The sequence below is a fragment of the Athene cunicularia genome, assembly GCF_003259725.1.
Source record: "Athene cunicularia isolate RWA chromosome 6 unlocalized genomic scaffold, athCun1 chr6_part1, whole genome shotgun sequence".
Taxonomy (NCBI): domain Eukaryota; kingdom Metazoa; phylum Chordata; class Aves; order Strigiformes; family Strigidae; genus Athene; species Athene cunicularia.
Genome location: NW_020799105.1, coordinates 20542091 through 20561702, shown reverse-complemented (window position 1 = coordinate 20561702; position 19612 = coordinate 20542091). Strand labels below are relative to the sequence as shown.

General features: G+C 37.2%; 1 protein-coding gene across 1 annotated transcript; it reads left to right on the top strand.

Annotated features, from left to right (window-relative positions):
• Positions 1-416: 416 nt before the first annotated feature.
• MCMBP (minichromosome maintenance complex binding protein) lies at positions 417-19610 on the top strand. The gene is made up of 15 exons (XM_026851108.1): positions 417-499; positions 2203-2343; positions 2639-2680; positions 3157-3258; positions 4710-4839; positions 6235-6386; positions 7142-7242; positions 9017-9186; positions 10028-10151; positions 11751-11868; positions 12379-12544; positions 14660-14793; positions 15438-15602; positions 15982-16070; positions 16356-19610. Exons 2-15 carry the CDS (start codon positions 2269-2271, stop codon positions 16480-16482), a joined length of 1695 nt encoding a protein of 564 aa, XP_026706909.1. The 5' UTR covers positions 417-499; positions 2203-2268; the 3' UTR covers positions 16483-19610.
• Positions 19611-19612: the final 2 nt, after the last annotated feature.

Genomic DNA, 19612 nt, shown 5'->3' with positions numbered 1-19612 from the left:
GGTTTCAGGAATAACGTGTGCTGGCTATATGGATTACCGATCAGTAGTAATGTTAGCAGTGCCATCCGCTGAAGCTATTTCTGTCCTAGGCTTGATCTTAACTAAAAGCATGTTGGAATAAAAATTTCCGCGGTGAACATAAAGTGGAAAGTGGTACCTCGCCTCCTCCACTTTGTAGCTGGGTGTACCGCAGTGCTTCAGAGCTTGTCCTTAACTTTCAGGAGTGGCTGTGTTCATCTTAATTACTTCTGTTCTGGGCAGATGACTGCGTTTTATGCCTCTCATAAATATACTGACTTCCTATCTTACACCGTTTCAGGCAGGCTGTTTGAATTGTTTACTATCTTAGGAGAATGCTGAAGGGAAGTCTGTTATGTGATGCTAATACACGCATAAATGTGTTTTGTTTGTAGCCCAAAATGTTCCCAACTCTGATTGGGAAAAGAAGGTAACCGAATACTTCAAGGAGAAATTAAAAGAAAATAATGCTACTAACTGGGTAAGATTGGTTTATTCTTTGGGAGTTACACCCTTCCTAAATTTCATTCTTTTGACCTCTTAGTTATTGCAGCAACATGCTCTTGAGAACTTTTTCCTTTTTGTGATAAGTACACTTCCAAATTTTAGGCCTAGACTTTGTGATACGTTGTTTACGTTTCGGTTGCTTTAATCTTTGTAAAGCAAAGATGTAAAATCCCGACTGAAACCGAAGAAGCCCACCCCCTTGACTTCAGTATACTTACTGTTTTGCCCTGGGCCGTAGCTGCTGATCGCTGCCTGTTCGTAGTGAAATCCAGTAGATGGCAGGAGCTGACAAATACTGTCATTTTGGAAGGTGTTACTGTCTGCTGTGAGTCTGCAGGAAGTGTTTGCACGCCACAAGTTTCTGAACTGCTGTTTAGAAACCCCTTCTTTCGTGATCTTTTGTCGTTATGCTGCAGACTGTGTGTGGGTTCAACAAATAGGTGCTTGGGCTTTCAGGTTTTAGGAAAAAATACCTTCTGTTAAAACTCTGCCTTACTGGGCTGGATCAGGCCTGGGTTTGGTAGTTTAGCAACGAAGCTATGCTTTAGGTCTGAAAGTAAAGCTGAGTTCAGAAGCTGATATTTTTCTAAAATACTGGTGAAAATGGCTTTGTGGAACACTGCGAAGTGGATTAGAAACTTTCATATCAAATCTGTTCCACTTATGGCTCAAAAATAACTGAAAATGACTGGGTTGTTTTTTTTTCTTCCTCTGTCAGTGAGAGTATTCTGTAATTAATATTTCAATGACAGTTTAAATCGAAGTGTAGATGGCAAAATTGTGTTAAATTTACATTAGAAGAAACTGAAAGTGCATTTTCTTGCTCAAGAAAAACATGAGGCAATATATGTATGTTTGTTAAAATGCCATTTCCTATAGGGCCACTTCTGTTTTTTTGTTGTATTTTAATGTTGGATGTGGGTTCTTTCTTTGCTATCGGGAAACTCTATGCTTATTGCAAGTCTCATTCTTTCAAGTTACACCACATGCTTAGGCGTTGATTTATTTATTTTTTTTCCTTCTGTTTTTTCATTGTCATGTAAACATATGTGAAAAAGGTTCCCCCAGTGTGGACTTGGAAATTAACATACAGGTTTTCCACAGCCCTTTGTTATAAGAAATTGTGTATGCAATTGCTATGGTACCACTCATACATAATACACGATAAAAGTGCTGTTAACTGGGAATAAGTAATAAATTCTATTTAATACTGCAGCTTCAATAAATAATTCCCAGTTTAAGGGTTAGTTTCAAATGTTGTACAGTTTTCATACAGCTTCAGTGACTGAAATGCATTTCTTTTATCGTCCAGTATCAGGATTGAGAAATGAATGGGACTGGTGGCTTTAGAACTGGAAGAATTTGGGAACTGTTAAGTGTCCAATAATCGTAACTATTATCTGCAACAGCTATTGCAGAAACTTCCGGTGTTGAGATGAACACACTTTGTTCCTGCTTGGATTAGGGCAGGAGATGTACTCAGAAAATATTATGTTACCTGATGAGGCAATTAGTCATACCAACAACAACAGTACAGGGTTTGAGGCAAGTAACTGTACAGTAGGGTATTCCAGATGATCAGAGAATAAGTTGGTAACAGCTTTTATGCTGGTTTTGGCTTACTTCAGAGCATTTCTTAATGTATACCAGTTGTTTAGTATCAGCTCTTTCTTACAGGTTCCATCCCTGAATGATGTTCCTGTACATTACCTAAAACCCAACAGTTTAGTGAAATTTCGCTGCATGGTTCAAGATATGTTTGATCCTGAGTTTTACATGGGAGTATATGAAACAGTTGACCCAAACACAAATGCACGTGTAAGTGAAGTACTGATTTATTATTTCAGTAAATGCTTATAATTATTCATTTTAGTTCACATATTTTGCTAGTTTCTGAGTTAAAACTATGGAGTCTGGACACTATTTAATAGTAACTCTGTATGGCTCAAATGGCATCAGTAATACACCACTTATGTTTCTGTTGAATTACCAAAATAATGAAAGCTTTAGCAGTGTCTTTGAGGGACTTTTGACTGCAGTGATTTTGGTGTAAGTAATTCACGTTCAGGGTACTGTCAGAAGTGAACTGATTGCATTGCCTTTTCCTTGACAGGTTTTACATTTTGGTAAATACAGAGATGTGGCAGAATGTGGGGTAAGTTATACAAGTTACATGAATTTTAAGATAAAACATTAGACAGAAAGATGCAGTTTATAAGGCTGGTATAGTTTATTTGGTATTCACCAGTGGATTCCTGGAGATACTGCTCTTAAAATGCAAAATTAATCTCAGGTTTGGAAAGCAGAGTATTCCTAACTGCTCATGCAGTTAAGCGTTTTAAGTTCATCAGGCTCCAAGGTGTTTCTGTTATATTTAAGATTTCTTTGCTTGGAAGAAGAGGGGAAGTGCTCTTGATTTTGAAACTTTCTGCTATGGGAAACAATATACATTTGGTAGTGCAGTGCAGTTAGAATCAAAGCATTATAGATACAGACTGACTGGATTTGTTGTTTCATGACTATGTAGTCTTGCGTGTTTGTTGGAATTTCTGGGTGAGTATCTGAATCTGTGAAATGAGCTTAAAAAAACCTCTAATCAGACTCTTAACAAATTTTCTGTTGGTGTTCTAGCCTCAGCAGGAAATTGATTTGAACTCCTCACAAACAGTCACCTCAGAGAGACAGACTTTCTACTGCGTTCCAGTGCCTGGTGAATCAGCTTGGGTGAAAGAAATATCTTTTTTGACTGAGCTATTGCTCTGTTATACAAACAGTGATTACCGAACAGTTCATTAGATTTAAGGAAATAAGTTTTCTTTTGAGAGAATCGGGAAAGGTGGTAGGCGTAGAAAAAGAAAAAAGGAAAAATGGGTGGTGTGCTATATGCACAAAGAGGATGCAAATGAATTTAGGAGCATTGTTTTTTGATTTAGTAGGGATTTAGTCTAGATTTTCATGTTTGTTTGGGAGGATCTTGAAAATTTCAGATAAATTTCTATTTGCAAATGCATAGAAAAAGAGAAACCTCAGTTGAACCATGAGCATTTCATTGGTGTTTTCTGATTAAATTAGGACAGTGAGAGTCTCTTACAAAGGCCTGTGAAAACACCTGTAGCTGAACCTGTAAGACAATAATTCCTGGAAAACTGAAGTGTTGTGGTTTTAATAGTTTGAGCACAGTATGTAATTTTCTCAGTAAGTAAAGGAAACATTTTGAGTGAGGAGAAACAAATTATCTTTAGTTTCTCCTAGTAAATGGAAGTTAAATTAACCTGAGTGGAATGGATATGGGATGCTTATTTTAACACCTTTCAGGAATTTTATGTTCTCTTCTCCAGGGGAAGGTCTAGAAAACCTAGGATGTGTTGCATTTTGTAAAAAGATAAGAATTTGATGGTAAATCTATAATGATTTGATATCTCCTGTTTTGAGTTCAGAATTTAATAGAACTTGTCATTGGCACAGAATGCCAATGCAATTTTAAAAATAAGTTAACACAATTTTCATAATAAGATGATTGATAAGAGTTAGTGTTTGAATGAAGCTTACAGCAAAGTACTGCAGCAGCGGAAAGGTAAAGTGAGCTAGACTATTATTGAAGTAGTAAATACTATTTCAGTGTTTCCCCACCATGCTAAGAAAAGGAAAAGTGTATTAGCTTTTTCAAAATCAATTTACAAGTGTAGTATTGCTAGTATCTTACAAGTATGTAAGCATTTTCTGTGTTTCTTTTTAAAGTAGTAACAATAATAACTGTATCAGCAAGTCTTTATATTAGAATTTCTGTTCTTTCGGGTTGAGGTGTGGGAGAGACAAAAGTTCTCAAGATTTTTGAGTTGTACCTGACCAAAAGCATGGTGTGTTAAAAAAAAAAAAAAAAAAAAAAAAAAATTTAAAAAAAATCAACCCATTTTAGAGATTGATAGTGGAATAGCACTTTTTTTTTTAGTTTCTATTTTCAACAAAGCCAGTGATGGCTGTACATTTCTTAAGCAGGTTATTTATGTATCTAAAGAGATGACACCTAGATAACAATTTGATGAATTGTTTTAGTGTCTTGCTCAAAGTAGGATAATAGTATTTTGTTTAAAAAAAACCAAACAAACCAACACAACAAACCACAAAATAACTTTGCTTGAATTTTCTTAGCTGAGTCTGTGGTTGTCCTTAATCTGCAATTTTACGCATATGTTAGTTCAAGCCAAGCTCGAGTTAGTCCTTCAACATCCTACACACCAAGTCGCCACAAGAGGAGCTATGAGGAAGATGAAGATATGGATCTACATCCATCTAAACAGAAAGAGCAACATACAGGTGATAGTCGTTATTGATGAGTAGTTCTCACGATATCTTTCCAGAATTTGCAAAAATTTCATTTTCAAGAATAGAAATATTTGCAATTGTTTGAATCAGTAGTGTTGTTGCAGCCTTTGTAACTCATTTAGTGGCTTTGAAGTCATCAGTGGTTTAAACTGAAGTAATTTGGGAGAGCCTACAGTGCTGCAGTGGATATGGTATGACTTGCTGGTAGTACTTTCTAGAGTTAATTCCTAAAACTAGTATTTTGTACAGCAGCACTTGTATATTGCCTTTTGTATGCAACAGCACGCAAACAATTCATAGCAGCAGGCTGAAATTTAGGAGTTCTTGTTTAATTTCTCACCCTGTTGCAGATGGTAATCTGGGGAGAATCATGTAATCTTGTTTCTCACACTCAGGTTATGGATTTTATTGTGTAAATTAAAGCCAAACGTGTCAATTAGGCGTCGCTTTTCTACAAACAGTAGTACATATGTAAAAAACATCTTCCAGCCTTACTTCTTTTCTAACATGATTTACTAATCCACCGTCGGAAAGGAACCAGATTAATACCAGATACCTGTAGCATCCTGAAGAAAGCTATTAAACTCTTTAAGAGGAAGGTATTTCGAACACTAGCAGTGTTCAGATGGTGTGCAGTTCTTATTGATGTTGTAATCGGTTTGTGAACTGTTTGTTTTGATGCTCATCTGTGGAGATGCCAGTTGAACTGGCATGAGCGTTCTCTTGGAGATTTTGGCACTTTTCTTTGAACAAGATAAAGTGGTTAGTTTAACATTGTCAGTTCAGTTAAAAAAGAACTGTAGAAGCTATTATTTTCTTTTGTTCAGCATTCTATGTCTGTCAGGTTCATTAGCTGAATTCAGGTTTTTCCTTTTGTAGTTTAACCACTTTGCAGGATAGTTTAGACTGTTTTATCTTCATACTCGGACTGATCAATTTGTAGAACAGATTTTTATAGCTTTATTACTACTGAAACTCTACAGAGATTTTTCGTTAACCATTTTGTTGATGCATATTCTCACCTTTAAGAACTGTCATTTTTCAAACATGAGGTGCAGAAAAATATTACCTTTGCATACAGCCTCATGGAATTTAGAAAAAAATCTTTCACACAGGTTAAGCGTTACATTTTGAAAATCAGATTTCTGGCCATGTTTGAGTTTCTAAGACACGTAGATCTTTACCAGTATACTCTCTCACACTTAACTTGTTAATATAAAATATGCATTTGTGAGACTTTTCTATTCTGATTAAGGGTATCTTCTGTCAAATATATTGCATTAAATGTTTTTGTCTCGGACACCTTGTTAAATTAGCTTAATTCTGAAGAAAGTTATTCATTTTTGCATTTCTGTTTAAAGGGTGTACGAATCCTGTATTTTTCAGGCAGCGGAGGTGATATCCATGGATGTGTGGAGCCAAAGAGATTAGAAACAGAAGCTTCTGCAGGTCATCATCTCATTTCTCCCAACTGCTCCCCTCCACTTGACTTAAATTTTCCATTGCCAGGAGAGAAGGGACCAGCATGTCTTGTAAAGGTAACACAAGTGGAGAGATGATGAGCATGGCTGTGGCCTCAGTGAGGCAGACAGATTCTGAAGTTAGAATGTAAGTAGTTAGTCTTGCATTGGTTCATTAGGCACAGAAATTCTCTCAAGTCCAGAATTTTGTTTATATAGATAATTCCATTGTTGGTTTTCACTCTTACATTGTTTCTCTTCGTGAGTGCATTGTAATTGCTGAAATCATTCAACAGCATTTATTAGAGCTTTCACTTTCACACTACACTTAGTTTTCAAAAAAAAAAAAAAAGTTATTACTACGTGTAGCTGGTATGGTCTCTTGGTATTTTTCTTTTAGGATTTGTCCTCTAAAGGAAAAAAGTTGTGATGGAACAAGCCAAAAGAAAAATAAACTACGTGGTTTTGCATTGGAAACAGTTTCTGATTCACTAATACCCTACGTTGACTATGAGACTTCCAACACAATTTCTATGCTGTTACTGTGTTGAATGCTCTCTTATTCAGCAGATCTTTCTAAATCAGATTAGAATACAAGCGTCTGCATTTGTGTAGCAAAAGAATGCCAGCAGGAAGATGCATGCAGTTGTAGAAAGTAATTTTTCAGTATAAGCTTACTGACACTGAGGACTAGGAGACATCTCTTCACACAGACTGTTCTCAGTCTCCAGTTGAATCTACTGAGATTCTTTCTTTCGTTGGTGCATGTGTGTGTGCAGTCCTGCTTCTGGCCCATCTGCTTCTGTATTTTATTATTTTTCTCTTTGTGACAGGTCTATGAGAGCTGGGATAATTTCAAAGTCAATGATGTTCTGGAGGTATATGGTATTTTGTCTGTGGACCCAGTGCTGAGCATAGTAAACAATGAAGAGAGGTAAGGCTCCTCCCCGATGTGTTATCCTGAAATGAAGGAAATTTTTAGTTCAATGAACAAAATATTTTGGCTGTCCCCTTAATACAGACAGGGAAATGTGTAAATACGTAAGTTATGCTTAAGAGGTTGATTCTGTTGCTTAAAAAAAGCTTGATGTGGAAAGTGTTAGATCCACCATCCTGTAAACTGAAGTCTGTTGTACTCGGGTACGTCCATACCCTTGGATACACGATGTGTCTTTTTTTAGGTTGCTGTAGAGTGTATAAAGAAGGTGTTTCTATAGCTAAATGGTTTACACTCTTTCATGCTATTAAACTTCCAGTGAATGAGTGAATAGTGAAAAAAGCTTTCAAATAAGCTTTAAAAGTATAAAATGTCCTTTTGAAATCATTTCTAAGTCCATGAAAGTTGTTACCCTAAACAGTTCTGAAGAATATAAACAAAAGTTTGCATGGAGAGTGAAAGTGACCAAAATGAGTAAAAATTGGGTTGATTTTTTCATTAATTAAGGTATGTCATCACATTACACCACTCATAGAAACTTCCCATATCACCTTCTGATTTGCAATTAATTGCTTGACCAAAAACTAAGCCAGGAGGATGCAAGAAGTCAATTTTTAAAATAAAACTGTTGACTGATCTAACATATGTACTACTGAAGCCTTGAACCATTGCACTTTAAATTATTTCAGTTGGTGATTTTGTTTATCTTTCTGATAATACAATATGGAGAGGGCAATGTGAATCCTTTATAGTGCCAACTTCTTAAAAGTTAGCTCAGCCTGGTCAGCTGCTTTTGGTTATCATCTTTCTGACAGCTAATCCCAGACTGACAGCTCAGTTGGTCTGTCATAGGTTGTTGGGGTTTTTTCCTGCATGTCATTCTGTCACAAATAGACAAAATGGTGGCATTTAGCAATGTTTTGAATGCAAACAAAATAAATTTCTTTTCATGGAAAGAGTGGATAGGCTCTTGGTGGACTGCTGAAGAGTCTTTGAAGTTATAAAGCCTTTCAGTGCTTAAAACCAGTACAAGTTGATTTAAACTGGTACTGAACTTTACTATCATCTGTTACAGTCACTTAAGGGATTTTAGTTTCTATGTAACAGATGAAAACCACCTGGAAATAATTTTGTAAAGCATCATCAGGGAGAGCAAAGCTTTTGTATCTGAACTCTTAAATTAAGAAGTAATACCTTCAAATTTGAGCTGAGGCACATAAGGATTTATTTACCTTTTTTTTTTTAACTCAGCCAGTGATATAGCTGTTATGTGACTGTCCAGAAGATCTTATCAGGCTCCGGAACCCAGTGGAGTATGAAAATCTTACATGTGCATACACAGTCAAATGTAATAAATCATTAGCTTATTTTTTCAAAAGTTACTGTTTAGACTTCATTAGGTACATGCCGGACAGAACAATGTGTAATATCTTATTTGAAGCTACATGTGCTTTTGTTTGGTTTTCAGATATTTGGGGTTTTTTAGGAGACTTAAGATTTTATTGTTTTCTAGAAATAATAGAACCCAAATTTTTTTTGGTCAAGCATGCTTTGGCATTTCTGTATCATTTATATAATTGTGATTCAGTATTTATGTTGTTCATAAAAATCATAAAGAAGGTACTTTGAATATGGGAGGAGCTAGCAGGAGCTGGGAGTGGATGCTGTTTGTTCTGATGTGTTCTTGGCCTGGTTCCAGCTGCTCTTAGTCAGATGGAGAGAAATTTGTGTGGAATGTTTCTAAGTCCAGTTGTGCTGTGCCCTTTCCTAGGGACAGCTCAGCCCTCGATCCTATGGAGTGTATGGACACAGCAGAAGAACAGAGAGTGCACAGTCCTCCAGCCTCATTAGTCCCCAGAATCCACGTGATTTTGGCACAGAAATTACAACACATTAACCCATTACTGCCTGCCTGCCTTAATGAAGAGGAGAGTAAAACCTGTGAGTATCTGAACTTGACCTCTCTCTGTGTACTAGTACATGTGAACAAGCACTTCTTTGCTCAGACAAATACATCAGTGGCAGGGTTTGAATTTAAATCTTGTTAAGTGAAGGAACCGTTCAACTACAGAACTGGACAAGATACATGTGTTTGCTCGATGCTTACATGTTTCTTTTTCTGACCTAAATGTGATTTATATGAAACTTGGGTTTGCATTCTGCATGCCCAAGGATTTTACCAAGTTGTTCAGCAATAATATTTTATTTGTTTTCAAATGGAGTAGTGAATTGCTGGAAATCTTGATTTCCAGTTTAGTTTAACAGTGAAAATAAGAAACATACTGACAACATAAGAATCATAACACTGTGAAGTAACTAATTATGTTTTTAAGCAACTGTGCTATTCCATGTGGCCTGTTTGACTGTTATTTTTTGTCTCTGAATTATTGCATGCAAACCTCTGACTGATATTTAGCATTTTCTTCCTTGTGTGCCTTGTATTGGTTGTCCTGAGCAGTGCTACGTGCAAGGGATTTCAGTTCTGCCTTTTAATATATATGGATAGGCTATCAATTCTAGAAATTTGGCTCCAAACTGTACAGCCTTCTGCAAATGCATTACACAATATCTAATTTTAAAAAAGGGAACATTTCCAAGAAAATGAGTGACTCAGGTTATCGAAAGCCAGCAATTGCTCAGCTGGAAAACCCACAAATGTTTGTTTCCTAGGAATAACCATTTTTCTTCATCAAACTGTACTGGAAAGTAAGACTTGTACAGAGAGAAGAGGGTGAGGAACAGCAGGTTTTCTGACATTTGTTGTCTTCTGCTCTTTTATCAGTTGTTACTAATTTCATGTCTGAGCTGTCACCAGTGAGAGCAGAGTTGCTTGGGTTCCTCACCCACGCCCTCTTGGGAGACAGTTTGGCTGCTGAATACCTTATATTGCATCTCATCTCTACAGTGTAAGTATTTAGATGTTTCTTGAGAATTTATATACTCATGTTTTAAAAAGAATCTCCTATGGGGTTCTCTATCACTCTGCAAATTAATGGCAGAAATAGCTTCAGCAGGACTTGTTCCAGTAGTACTTTGTCCAACTAGAGCTGTCCTGTCATAAGAGACACTGTAAACAGATTTGTCTGAAATAACAGTAAGCTTCTTAAAGGCCAGTTTTGTGGCAGTATGTCCTTTCAGTGTTCCTTTGAGAGTTGGACAAAATCTCCAAGATACACTTTTAAACAGAGGTATGAAAAGATCTTTTTATCTCTAGCTTCTTTATTGAATAGGACATGCCACTGACTTCTCAAAGACGGCATTTACTAACTGCAATAATTATTGTTTAGGTATTAAAAGATACTGAAAGGTACATTCTGGGAATTTGTTTAATTACATGTAGATGTGTTTAATGGTAAGTTCAAGTGCCCCCCATTTATCATGTGACAGAAATTTACCTCCTGAGCTGATGCTGTAGCTGGATGTGTATGTGTTGTGATCTGTCTTCATGTCTGATTAAAGTGGATTTGCTTAACCTTCTCTTAATGTTGGTTTAAACTGTCACTGGATGAAAGAGCAGCATCCTGTCACTCATTAAAATTTCAGGTGTGAAACTTCAGACAATATGTTTTCATTAGATGAAGTATAGTCATTATGCTCAAATTTAATTTTAGTTGTTATTCAAAATGTAAATGGATTTCATTTTTAAAAAACAGTAATTTATTGGTAAATAAACCACTTGTTTTATGATTTTTCAAAACTTCCATTCTGCTACAAAGTGAATAGTACAGCGCAAATTTAACAGAAGTGTGTACAGAGCTGTAACTGGACTCAGCATCTTGCCTTTCTCATACCTGCAACTGATATGTAAAAAGCCGTTAAGATATTTCTCAGCCTCAGTGGGAGAGGTGGTATCAAGACAGATCCAACCATAATGCCATGGCAGCATAATTATGAGCTGACAAGATTTATGGTGGTTATACTCTGCCCTGAACCCTTTTCCCCATGTGAATATAAGTAACTGCAATATCAGTATGCAGGTTTTGTTTTAATCTGTGCACACTTTGTTCTTGGGACTGTGAATGCTCTAACACTTAGACTAGAATGTGTTTTCTCTCTTAGCTGATATCACAAAAAAGTTGAAATTTGTCAAGAATGGGGAGAAGATGTACAGTAAGAAGAGGGAGAGGAAAGCTGAGGGCAGGTAAAGGAATCAGCATGATAAGCAGGGAAACTGAGATTGGGCAACAAGAAAGGAAAAGGATGAAGTGTGTTTACTGAGTAACAATAGAGCACAAGAACAGAACGTCTGGAAAGTACATTGCAGGATCTCAAGCACTATAAACGTACTGCTTTTGTGCAATGCCCCAAAGTCTTCCAGAGCAGCCTTCAGCCAAACTTAGCTCCTTGGACACTGGACGAGGAAGAAAAGGTGGCTATTATTTATGTATGTATTGGTATTGAAATCCTGCTAGCTATCAGAGAGCTGCCCAGTGCTCAAACTGACTGAGACTTGTATTCACCATGCTAGTCAGATGCTTGCCTAACCTGTGTTGGTTTTGGTTTAGTTATGCAAGACGAGATGTGCTTCCTCTGGGAAAATTCACAGTCAACTTGAGTGGATGTCCAAGAAACAGCATCTTCACAGAGCACATATACCGCATTATCCAGCAGCTTGTTCCAGCAGTAAGAATAATGCTTTAATATTTCTGATAGTAGATATTGGACTAATTGCTCCAACCAAATAAACATATTTTAGTTAAAGTCAGGCCTCTTAAATGAAGGCTCCTGCTATCTGTGTAGGGTCAGATAAAAGCAGAGATGTGGCTTGCCTGTCAGTTGAAGTCCCTATTTACCTACTCATCTAGGATGAATATGGAATAAAATTATACCCTCCAAGGTTTTAAGTATGAAGCACCTGTCTGTCAGGTTAACTTTGTCGTTCTGACTGATATGTTTAGACATTTAGGTCATTTAATTATCACGTTATTACCGTTTATCCCCAAGTTTGTGGATACTGTTCTGCAGAAAATTCATAGTAATTCCATTTGGGGTCATAATAATTGTATTGCTGCAGTAAGTTTTGTTTTACTTACTATGAAAGTTCACGGTTATAGCTCTTGCTGAAGGAAGCAGCATTTACTGGGGAAGCTGGAGGAGAGGAAACGTGCTGATTAGTTTCTTTTCTCATTGCAGTCCTATCGCCTACAAATGACCATTGAAAACATGAACCATTCACGATTTATCCCACACAAAGACTACGCAGCTAATCGCTTAGTCAGTGGAGTATTGCAGCTTGCCAGCAACACTTCCCTTGTAGTAGATGAGACTCAGCTTGAGCAGGGACAGCTTGACACAACAGGTAGATTTTTTTGTTTGTTTGTTTTTTTCTTAAAAATCTCATCTGGAAGGTTAAAAGTTGTTATATTTTAAGACAATGATGCAAATTATGTCCCAGTGATAACGCTCTATTACAAAACTGTGGTTTCTGTATCATATTTAATTGCTTGGACTAGCTTCCTGCTGGTCTTCAGCCTTCTCAGGCAACTTAAGGCTTGATCTCCTGGATTTTATTTTTTTTTTTCCCTGTTTGACTTTCTGGAAGTTTCTGGTGTTTTGCTCAGAAATGCCTGTGTTGAGTCAAAATCTCTATCCCAGACCACAAATGACAGATAATGGAACAAGAAGGTTCCTTGTATAGTATAGGTTTGTTTGCATTGTAGAGAACTCCGGACAGTGTCTTTGTCACTTGGTGGAAAAGGCCACTAATTTGAATAAATCTTTAGACCAAAATACCTCTGATTCATTAGAATGGCCTTTCAGTTTCCTGTGAAGAAGTGGGGGAAGCATATGCTGCTGCCTTATGCTTTATACTTTTACTGTATATATGGAAACCATCCCTGAAAACCCAACTGAAAATTGGAGATAAAAAAAATATATTACTGTGTGGAACAGAATGATGATTCTGTCTTGTAAGCTGATATCTTGTAAGCTGCTTGTAGCACTGTGCAGTATGCTTTCTACAGAGCTTTAGATAATTAATTTTATTATAACCTACATAAGAGGTTGCAGTACCTATTAAAAGTTCCGTAACTGGAGAATGCATATGCATAGTATGGATATCTGGTGATTTCAAGGAAAGAACAGGAAATCACTGGAAGTAACTTTATTGTAAAATAAGAGTATCAGTGCTCTGTCCTGTTCAAGTACTTAGTTTGGCAGAACTAGTGAGGTTTAGATTTCAGGTTGATTCGATTTAGAAACATAATTTCAGTTTAGGTCTTTTTTAATTACTGCTGTTAAAAGTTGTTCATTGGAATTATTTACTTGGTTTTGAGTCTTCAGTATTTTTTTGTTACTTTGCTTTATTAAAGTTACAAAATTTCACTAAAGAAAATAATAAAACTAGTAGAAATCTTTGCATTGTCTGTTTCCAAAAAAAAAAAAAAGTCCAACATGAAAAACTCCCATTCACAGGAAAATCTTGCTCTGCTCATTTACAGGTTTTCTAAAATGTTTGTTCTTCATGTCTAAAAAACCCTCAACATCTAATGCAAAGTAATATTTTAAGTATTAAAAGTTGGAGATAAAATAGGCCTGTTAATTTTCTCATTTTTGTTGGTGTGATGTTCTCTACTGAATTTAGAGTTTTAAAAGTAGGAATGTTTAATTTCTTGTAACAATGTTGGGAACAAAATTTAATCCTAGAGAAGAGTAAGTGTCTTAACAGATTTAATAGTTGGTCTGGAACTGTTAGAAGTAACAGTTTAAGAGATTCCAAATGGGAAAATGTCCCAGAAGTAAGCCATAATATTAAATATGCCTTTATTTACTAACTTTGCCTTTATTTACAGTATAGTAAATTAATATTAACTCATTAAAGGCAAAAACATAACAATGGATGTGTCATTTGATGCAGTAATGCTGCTGAAAAGAAATTTGAATTGCTGGGTACATGCCAGTATTTCAGAGGGAGAATTAACCAGTTAATTTGTCAGTTTTAACTGTCTAGATCTTAAATAGCTTCAGTCCAGGTAAGACTTTTATTATCATTTTGCCAAATTTTTATAAGTGTTTTTTTCAGCTGTTCTGGTCTTGCTAGCCTATCTAATGTGTTCTTTATCCAGCAAGACTTTTTTTTTTTCCTCCCTCTTAAACTCCATTTGCTGTCAGGTAATTTTGTCCTCGAGGAGATAATTTTCGCTGTAAACAGTTACCTGGCTTTGTAAGACCAATGAAAACATTAGCTACATGTGCTAGGCCAGATAAAATTTAGGCTTGAAATCCTTCAAGATTTCTTAATTTTGGCCTTAAGAAGGGGTTGTCTCTATCTGGAAGACCCCACAGACATAAGAAGAAACAGTATGCTCGCAAGAGTTCTTCTACCAGCTGCTCATTGAAAACAGATTGGAAAAAAAAATCCAGTCTGACATTTGTTTCGGTCTGGTTGTCAGAGAATTTGTTCTTGCCTTTCTAGGTGTACATAATGTGACAGCACTGGGTAATCTGATAACCTGGCAGAAGGTGGATTATGACTTCAGTTACCACCAGATGGAATTCCCATGCAATATTAACGTTCTTATCACTTCAGAGGGCCGATCGCTCCTACCGGTATGGCAAGGTCTTCCTGAATTTGGGGAGTAACTACAGTTGGTAGCTACTTACTTAGAGCATGCCATTCCAGGGACAAGTGTAGACAGGAAAACTGTCTTGTGACCAGGGGTGGGTATGACACTCGCATTAGTTACTGCTTTCTCCCTCGTGGCTGCAGCCAGGCCAAAAACCTGTTCAAAGGAAAACGGAGAGACTGACCTTCCCTCCTCCTTGGCTGAACAGTACAGTGATGGCAAGGCTCGAGTTACTGATGGAGGCCTGGTAATGGGTAAAGCCTGCGGAGACGCTGCTGCTCTCAAAGCCTTGATCTAGAACAATGGTTCCTGAGGTGATGGGCACAGGAATAAAAAGCAACAGATCCAGCACTGATGCTGGCACGGCCTAGGCTTCACAGTTGTCTGATCTCCTGCATTCTAGCTTTATGAATTGGGCCTTTGCTCTCTTGCCTCTAAGTGAAAACTGGCTCCTGCTTGAATAAGGACTTCACGCTAGTTTTCAAGATTAAAACTGTTAAATATTTAAAGAGTTGTCTTTTCTTAATTCTGGGATATATAGATTTCTGTTGCTTTAGAGATTAACTTTGTCTTGGAATAGAAAAAAACAGGATGTGGAAAGAGATGATATGTAATTTTATTTTTCAGTCAGATTGCCAAGTCCACTTACAACCACAGATAATTCCACCAAACATGGAAGAGTACATGAACAGCCTCCTAACAGCAGTGCTCCCTTCTGTGTTGAACAAATTCCGAATTTATCTAAGTTTGTTGAGGCTGCTGGACTATAGTATATCTGATGAAGTGACCAAGGTATGGATGACTTCAATAATGTGTTTTCAACTGTATATTCAGATAAAAAGCACCTTTATAAAGAGTTACTTTCCTATTGTTCCCTGTCAGTGATTCTCCGTGAAGTATTCTGGAATGTGCCTTCAAGGCTTTGTACTCCTGAGTATTTCGGTATATACGTTACATGTACCTTGCTTTCTAAAACATCATTTTGAAAGCTAAATTCTTTTTACAGATGAGAAGTAGCTTATTTTTTACTCAAGCTTGCTTCCTGACAGCAATGAGCTGAAATGTGTCTCCTGGACTCTAAGGGTTGTTATGGTGGTTTAGCTCCTTAAAAGCTTATCTCATAGCAAAGATTCTTTTTTTGCCACTTAATTACATGCCGTATTGTTTATAGGCAGTAGAAGAAGACTTTGTAGAAATGCGCAAGAATGACCCCGAGAGCATAACAGCTGATGATCTGCACAGAACTCTGCTTGTAGCAAGGTGGGTAGTGCTGTTTGCCAGAACTAAAGGCTGTCTGGCAAGCTGGTGACAAATGCAGTTAAGGCTCAGAGTCTGCAGTTGGATTGCAGGTGCCTGAGGCTGGCCAACAGTCAAAAGATGGAATCTCCTCTTCCTTTGTTCCTCTTGTCACAGATTCTTAGGCAAAGCATTTCCTCCCATGCTTTCGAGTTCATAGGATACTGAAAGAAAACTGGTTTTGTACTGTATTAGTTTATCAAACCTGACATGTGAACAAGCTCTTAATTGCTGTTTCTGCTCCTCCAGGTTCCTGTCTCTCAGCGCGGGGCAGACGACGCTGTCACGGGAGAGGTGGCTGAGAGCAAAACAGCTGGAGGCATTACGGAAAGTCCGACTGCAGCAACAAAAATGTGTTAATGGCAATGAACTTTAATATTTTGTGGCTGTCACTATGAAAATTTGTCTAATCCTAGATGGAACCCATACTAAGATTGGAATATTGTTTATACCAGTTTTTGTAGATAATTTATACCAAAAAGTTATGGATATTTACCCTTGCAGTCTGAACACACTTAACTCTGTTCAGCCAGTTAAACATATTTTATGAAATTTTTTTGGAGCCTGTTTTGTAATTGAAAATTGGTAACAACAAGCAAATTGTTTGATATTAAACTTTAATACTGAAGTTGTGTAAACCTACTTCCTTTTAATAAGAAGAAACTTCAACCCAGAAGCAGCAGGGGTAGGCTTTAGTCTGAAATAAGTTTGTGTTGTAATTCTTGAATGGCTGAATTCTGAGGATCAGAGCTTTTGGCTAGTCTGCAGCTGCAAGAAACACTGACTTTAGTAGCCAGAACTCTGTCCTGTTGTTCCCATGAGCTAAGGCACATTGTCCTCACAGCAGCAGCATAATAGTGATTATACTGTGACACAAAGAAGTGATTTGGATCTGATCCATGACAAGGTTCTAGTATGAAACACATCATTATTGTACTAGGAGAAGAGCAGGACTTCAAAACTTTTCCCATCTGTCTAAATGACCTTTATTCTGGCACTTCTTTTTTTTAAAAAAGCATTAAGTAGAGAATGTTAGTGATGTGCTCATGCAAAACATACTCTCTACATGACCTACTACTGCAGTGTGTTTAAATTGTTTGAATAATATCAATTAAGCATTAATAATGGCCTGTATATATATCTTATGCTGTGCAGTTTGAGCTGGTTTTCAGAGAACAGACTGGCCCTAATATGACTTGCAGAACTAGTTAAACAAGGGTGGTTTAAGTAGTAAAAGAGTAGTTGGGAGTAATCCAGAAAGATGATAGAGTAGTAGTAAGGCTGTTCCTGTGGAGACAGCCTGCAAGTCAGCAATGGAGCTAATTCCAGATTTTTCTTCAACTAATCCTTTTCTAAACAAGAAAAAGTTTATATTAAGCCAATACCACCTTCAGTTAATGCTTTCTCTTGACTGATAGCATATGAAGAGGAATCCCCTTCACTGCTTTTTGTACATTTTATACTGCACAGCCCCTCTGAAACTGTCCTTTCTGCCTCTGCACACTAACTAACTGGAGTATTTACAGTAAACACTTTTTGTGTATCTTAAACTTGAACTCAATTTGATGCCCTTTCAAGTCACAGCTTATTTCTTTGAACACTAAAATGAACATTCCTGGTTTGATCTGACTTGTGCTACATTAATATGAAGTTAAGCAACTGAACAAATATAGGAAGAAAATGAAGTCTCTCTCCCAGAGGCAGCCTGGCTGGAAAGCTGAGTTGGTTTGTGAGCCTTGCCTTTCAGGGCTGCTTAGAGGATGGTTTTATATTTCCATGGATTATTTGAGACTAATCTCCAACATTTCGTAAGTATTGGACAACCCCTAAGCTGGAATACTTTTAGATCACCAAGCAGAAAGCAATGAACCAATACAGCAGGTCAGGAATTAGTTTCCAGGAAGATATGCCTGGATTCCTCATTAAGCCACGTTTTTCTAAATGTAAGAGTGACTTTATAGCTGTTAGTACCCTTGCCCTAGAGGACTCCTTTAAACTGCAGAAGTCACTATGTAAGTATTTGTATATATCATTCTCTTTCTCCTACCAAAATAATGGCAAGTATTGGGAATTTCTTCTTTCTCCAGAACATTTCAAGTACCAATGCTGAGGCACTTTAAGCAATGTCATAATAAATATGATTATAACTTGTTTTCTTTCCTCCCTTGAGGCCAGGGTTGCAGCAGTGCAACACTAGAAGAAAAGGATCAAAGACAAGACATGTATGTGCCCCTTGACTGACAGGATCTTATGTCTATAACTGCCTGAAGGGAGGCTGCAAAGAGGGGGCAGGACAAGAGGCAGTGGGCACAAACTGAAACACAGGAGTTTTCCCTCTGGATGTCAGGGAACACTTTTTACTGCTGGGGTGGTAGAGTCTTCATCCTTGGAGATACTCATAAGCCATCTGGCCATGGTCCTAGGCCACCAGCTGCAGGTGGCCCCGAGCAGGAAACCTCCAGCCATCCCTTCCAACCTCAACCATCCTTTGACTCTTAAGCCAGAGAAAGTCAGGAAAACCCACCCATCTTTGAAACTTAAAACACCACAGTCCTGGAGTACCTTATCCCTTAACATCATGTGCCAAAACACAACTTTTGATTCCACTTTTTTTATTAAAATATCTCATGTATATTGCCCACATTAAAATACAGCAGTAGTTTAATTTTAAATATAGCCACAAGTAGACATTCAAAAAACCCAAACCCACATCACTTGTAACAAATAAATAAATCAAATTTGCTTATCAAAGTTTCAGACCATGAGGGTTAGATGATAATAATTTCAGACGCACTACAAGTCCTAGGACACTGTACTACCCTACCCATATGACACTATTTCTTGGAACACCACGTGCAGCCTATCTACAGTACATGGACTAGAACACGGAGGCACTGGGTCTATCATGGTGGTTATAGTTACAAACCACAGCACAGTAAGATCCTGGTTTACAGTAGCTTTTGGATAATGTCCTATACTAGAATGGCATGGCAAGGCATTTTTGGGAAAGAGTAATTTAGATAGATTTAATCTTTTGACACACATAGATAAGGGTTGGTTTTCTTTATCCCATTCTCTGCATGAGGAGTGGATGCTTAGCCTTATCCTGCAAGTATACAAAGCTTGAGTTGGTAATGAATTTGGTTTTGATTAGATGCTGACAACTACATTTTAATGCAACACTGATTTTATGAAACCATACACTTGCCTTCTGTTTTAGAAGCTATCTGGACTTCTACATCTGGAGAGTTAAAATATAGCTTAAAAAAAAGGAAGAGTACAGAGGGACACAGTGCCTGAAGGTCAGGCATCTGGCTTGTCTTGTTCTACACAGACAAAAGTTACAGCTAATTACCAGTGTTTGCAATTCAGAAAAAAAAAAAGGAATAGCTTTAGCATGGGCAAGACAATTAGAGGACTTTTGCTCCATTTCCCCCTCACCTCAAAACAAGTGAGGAAAAAAAAAATACCTACAAACTAAATTTGCACTGCAGGATCGTGGATTC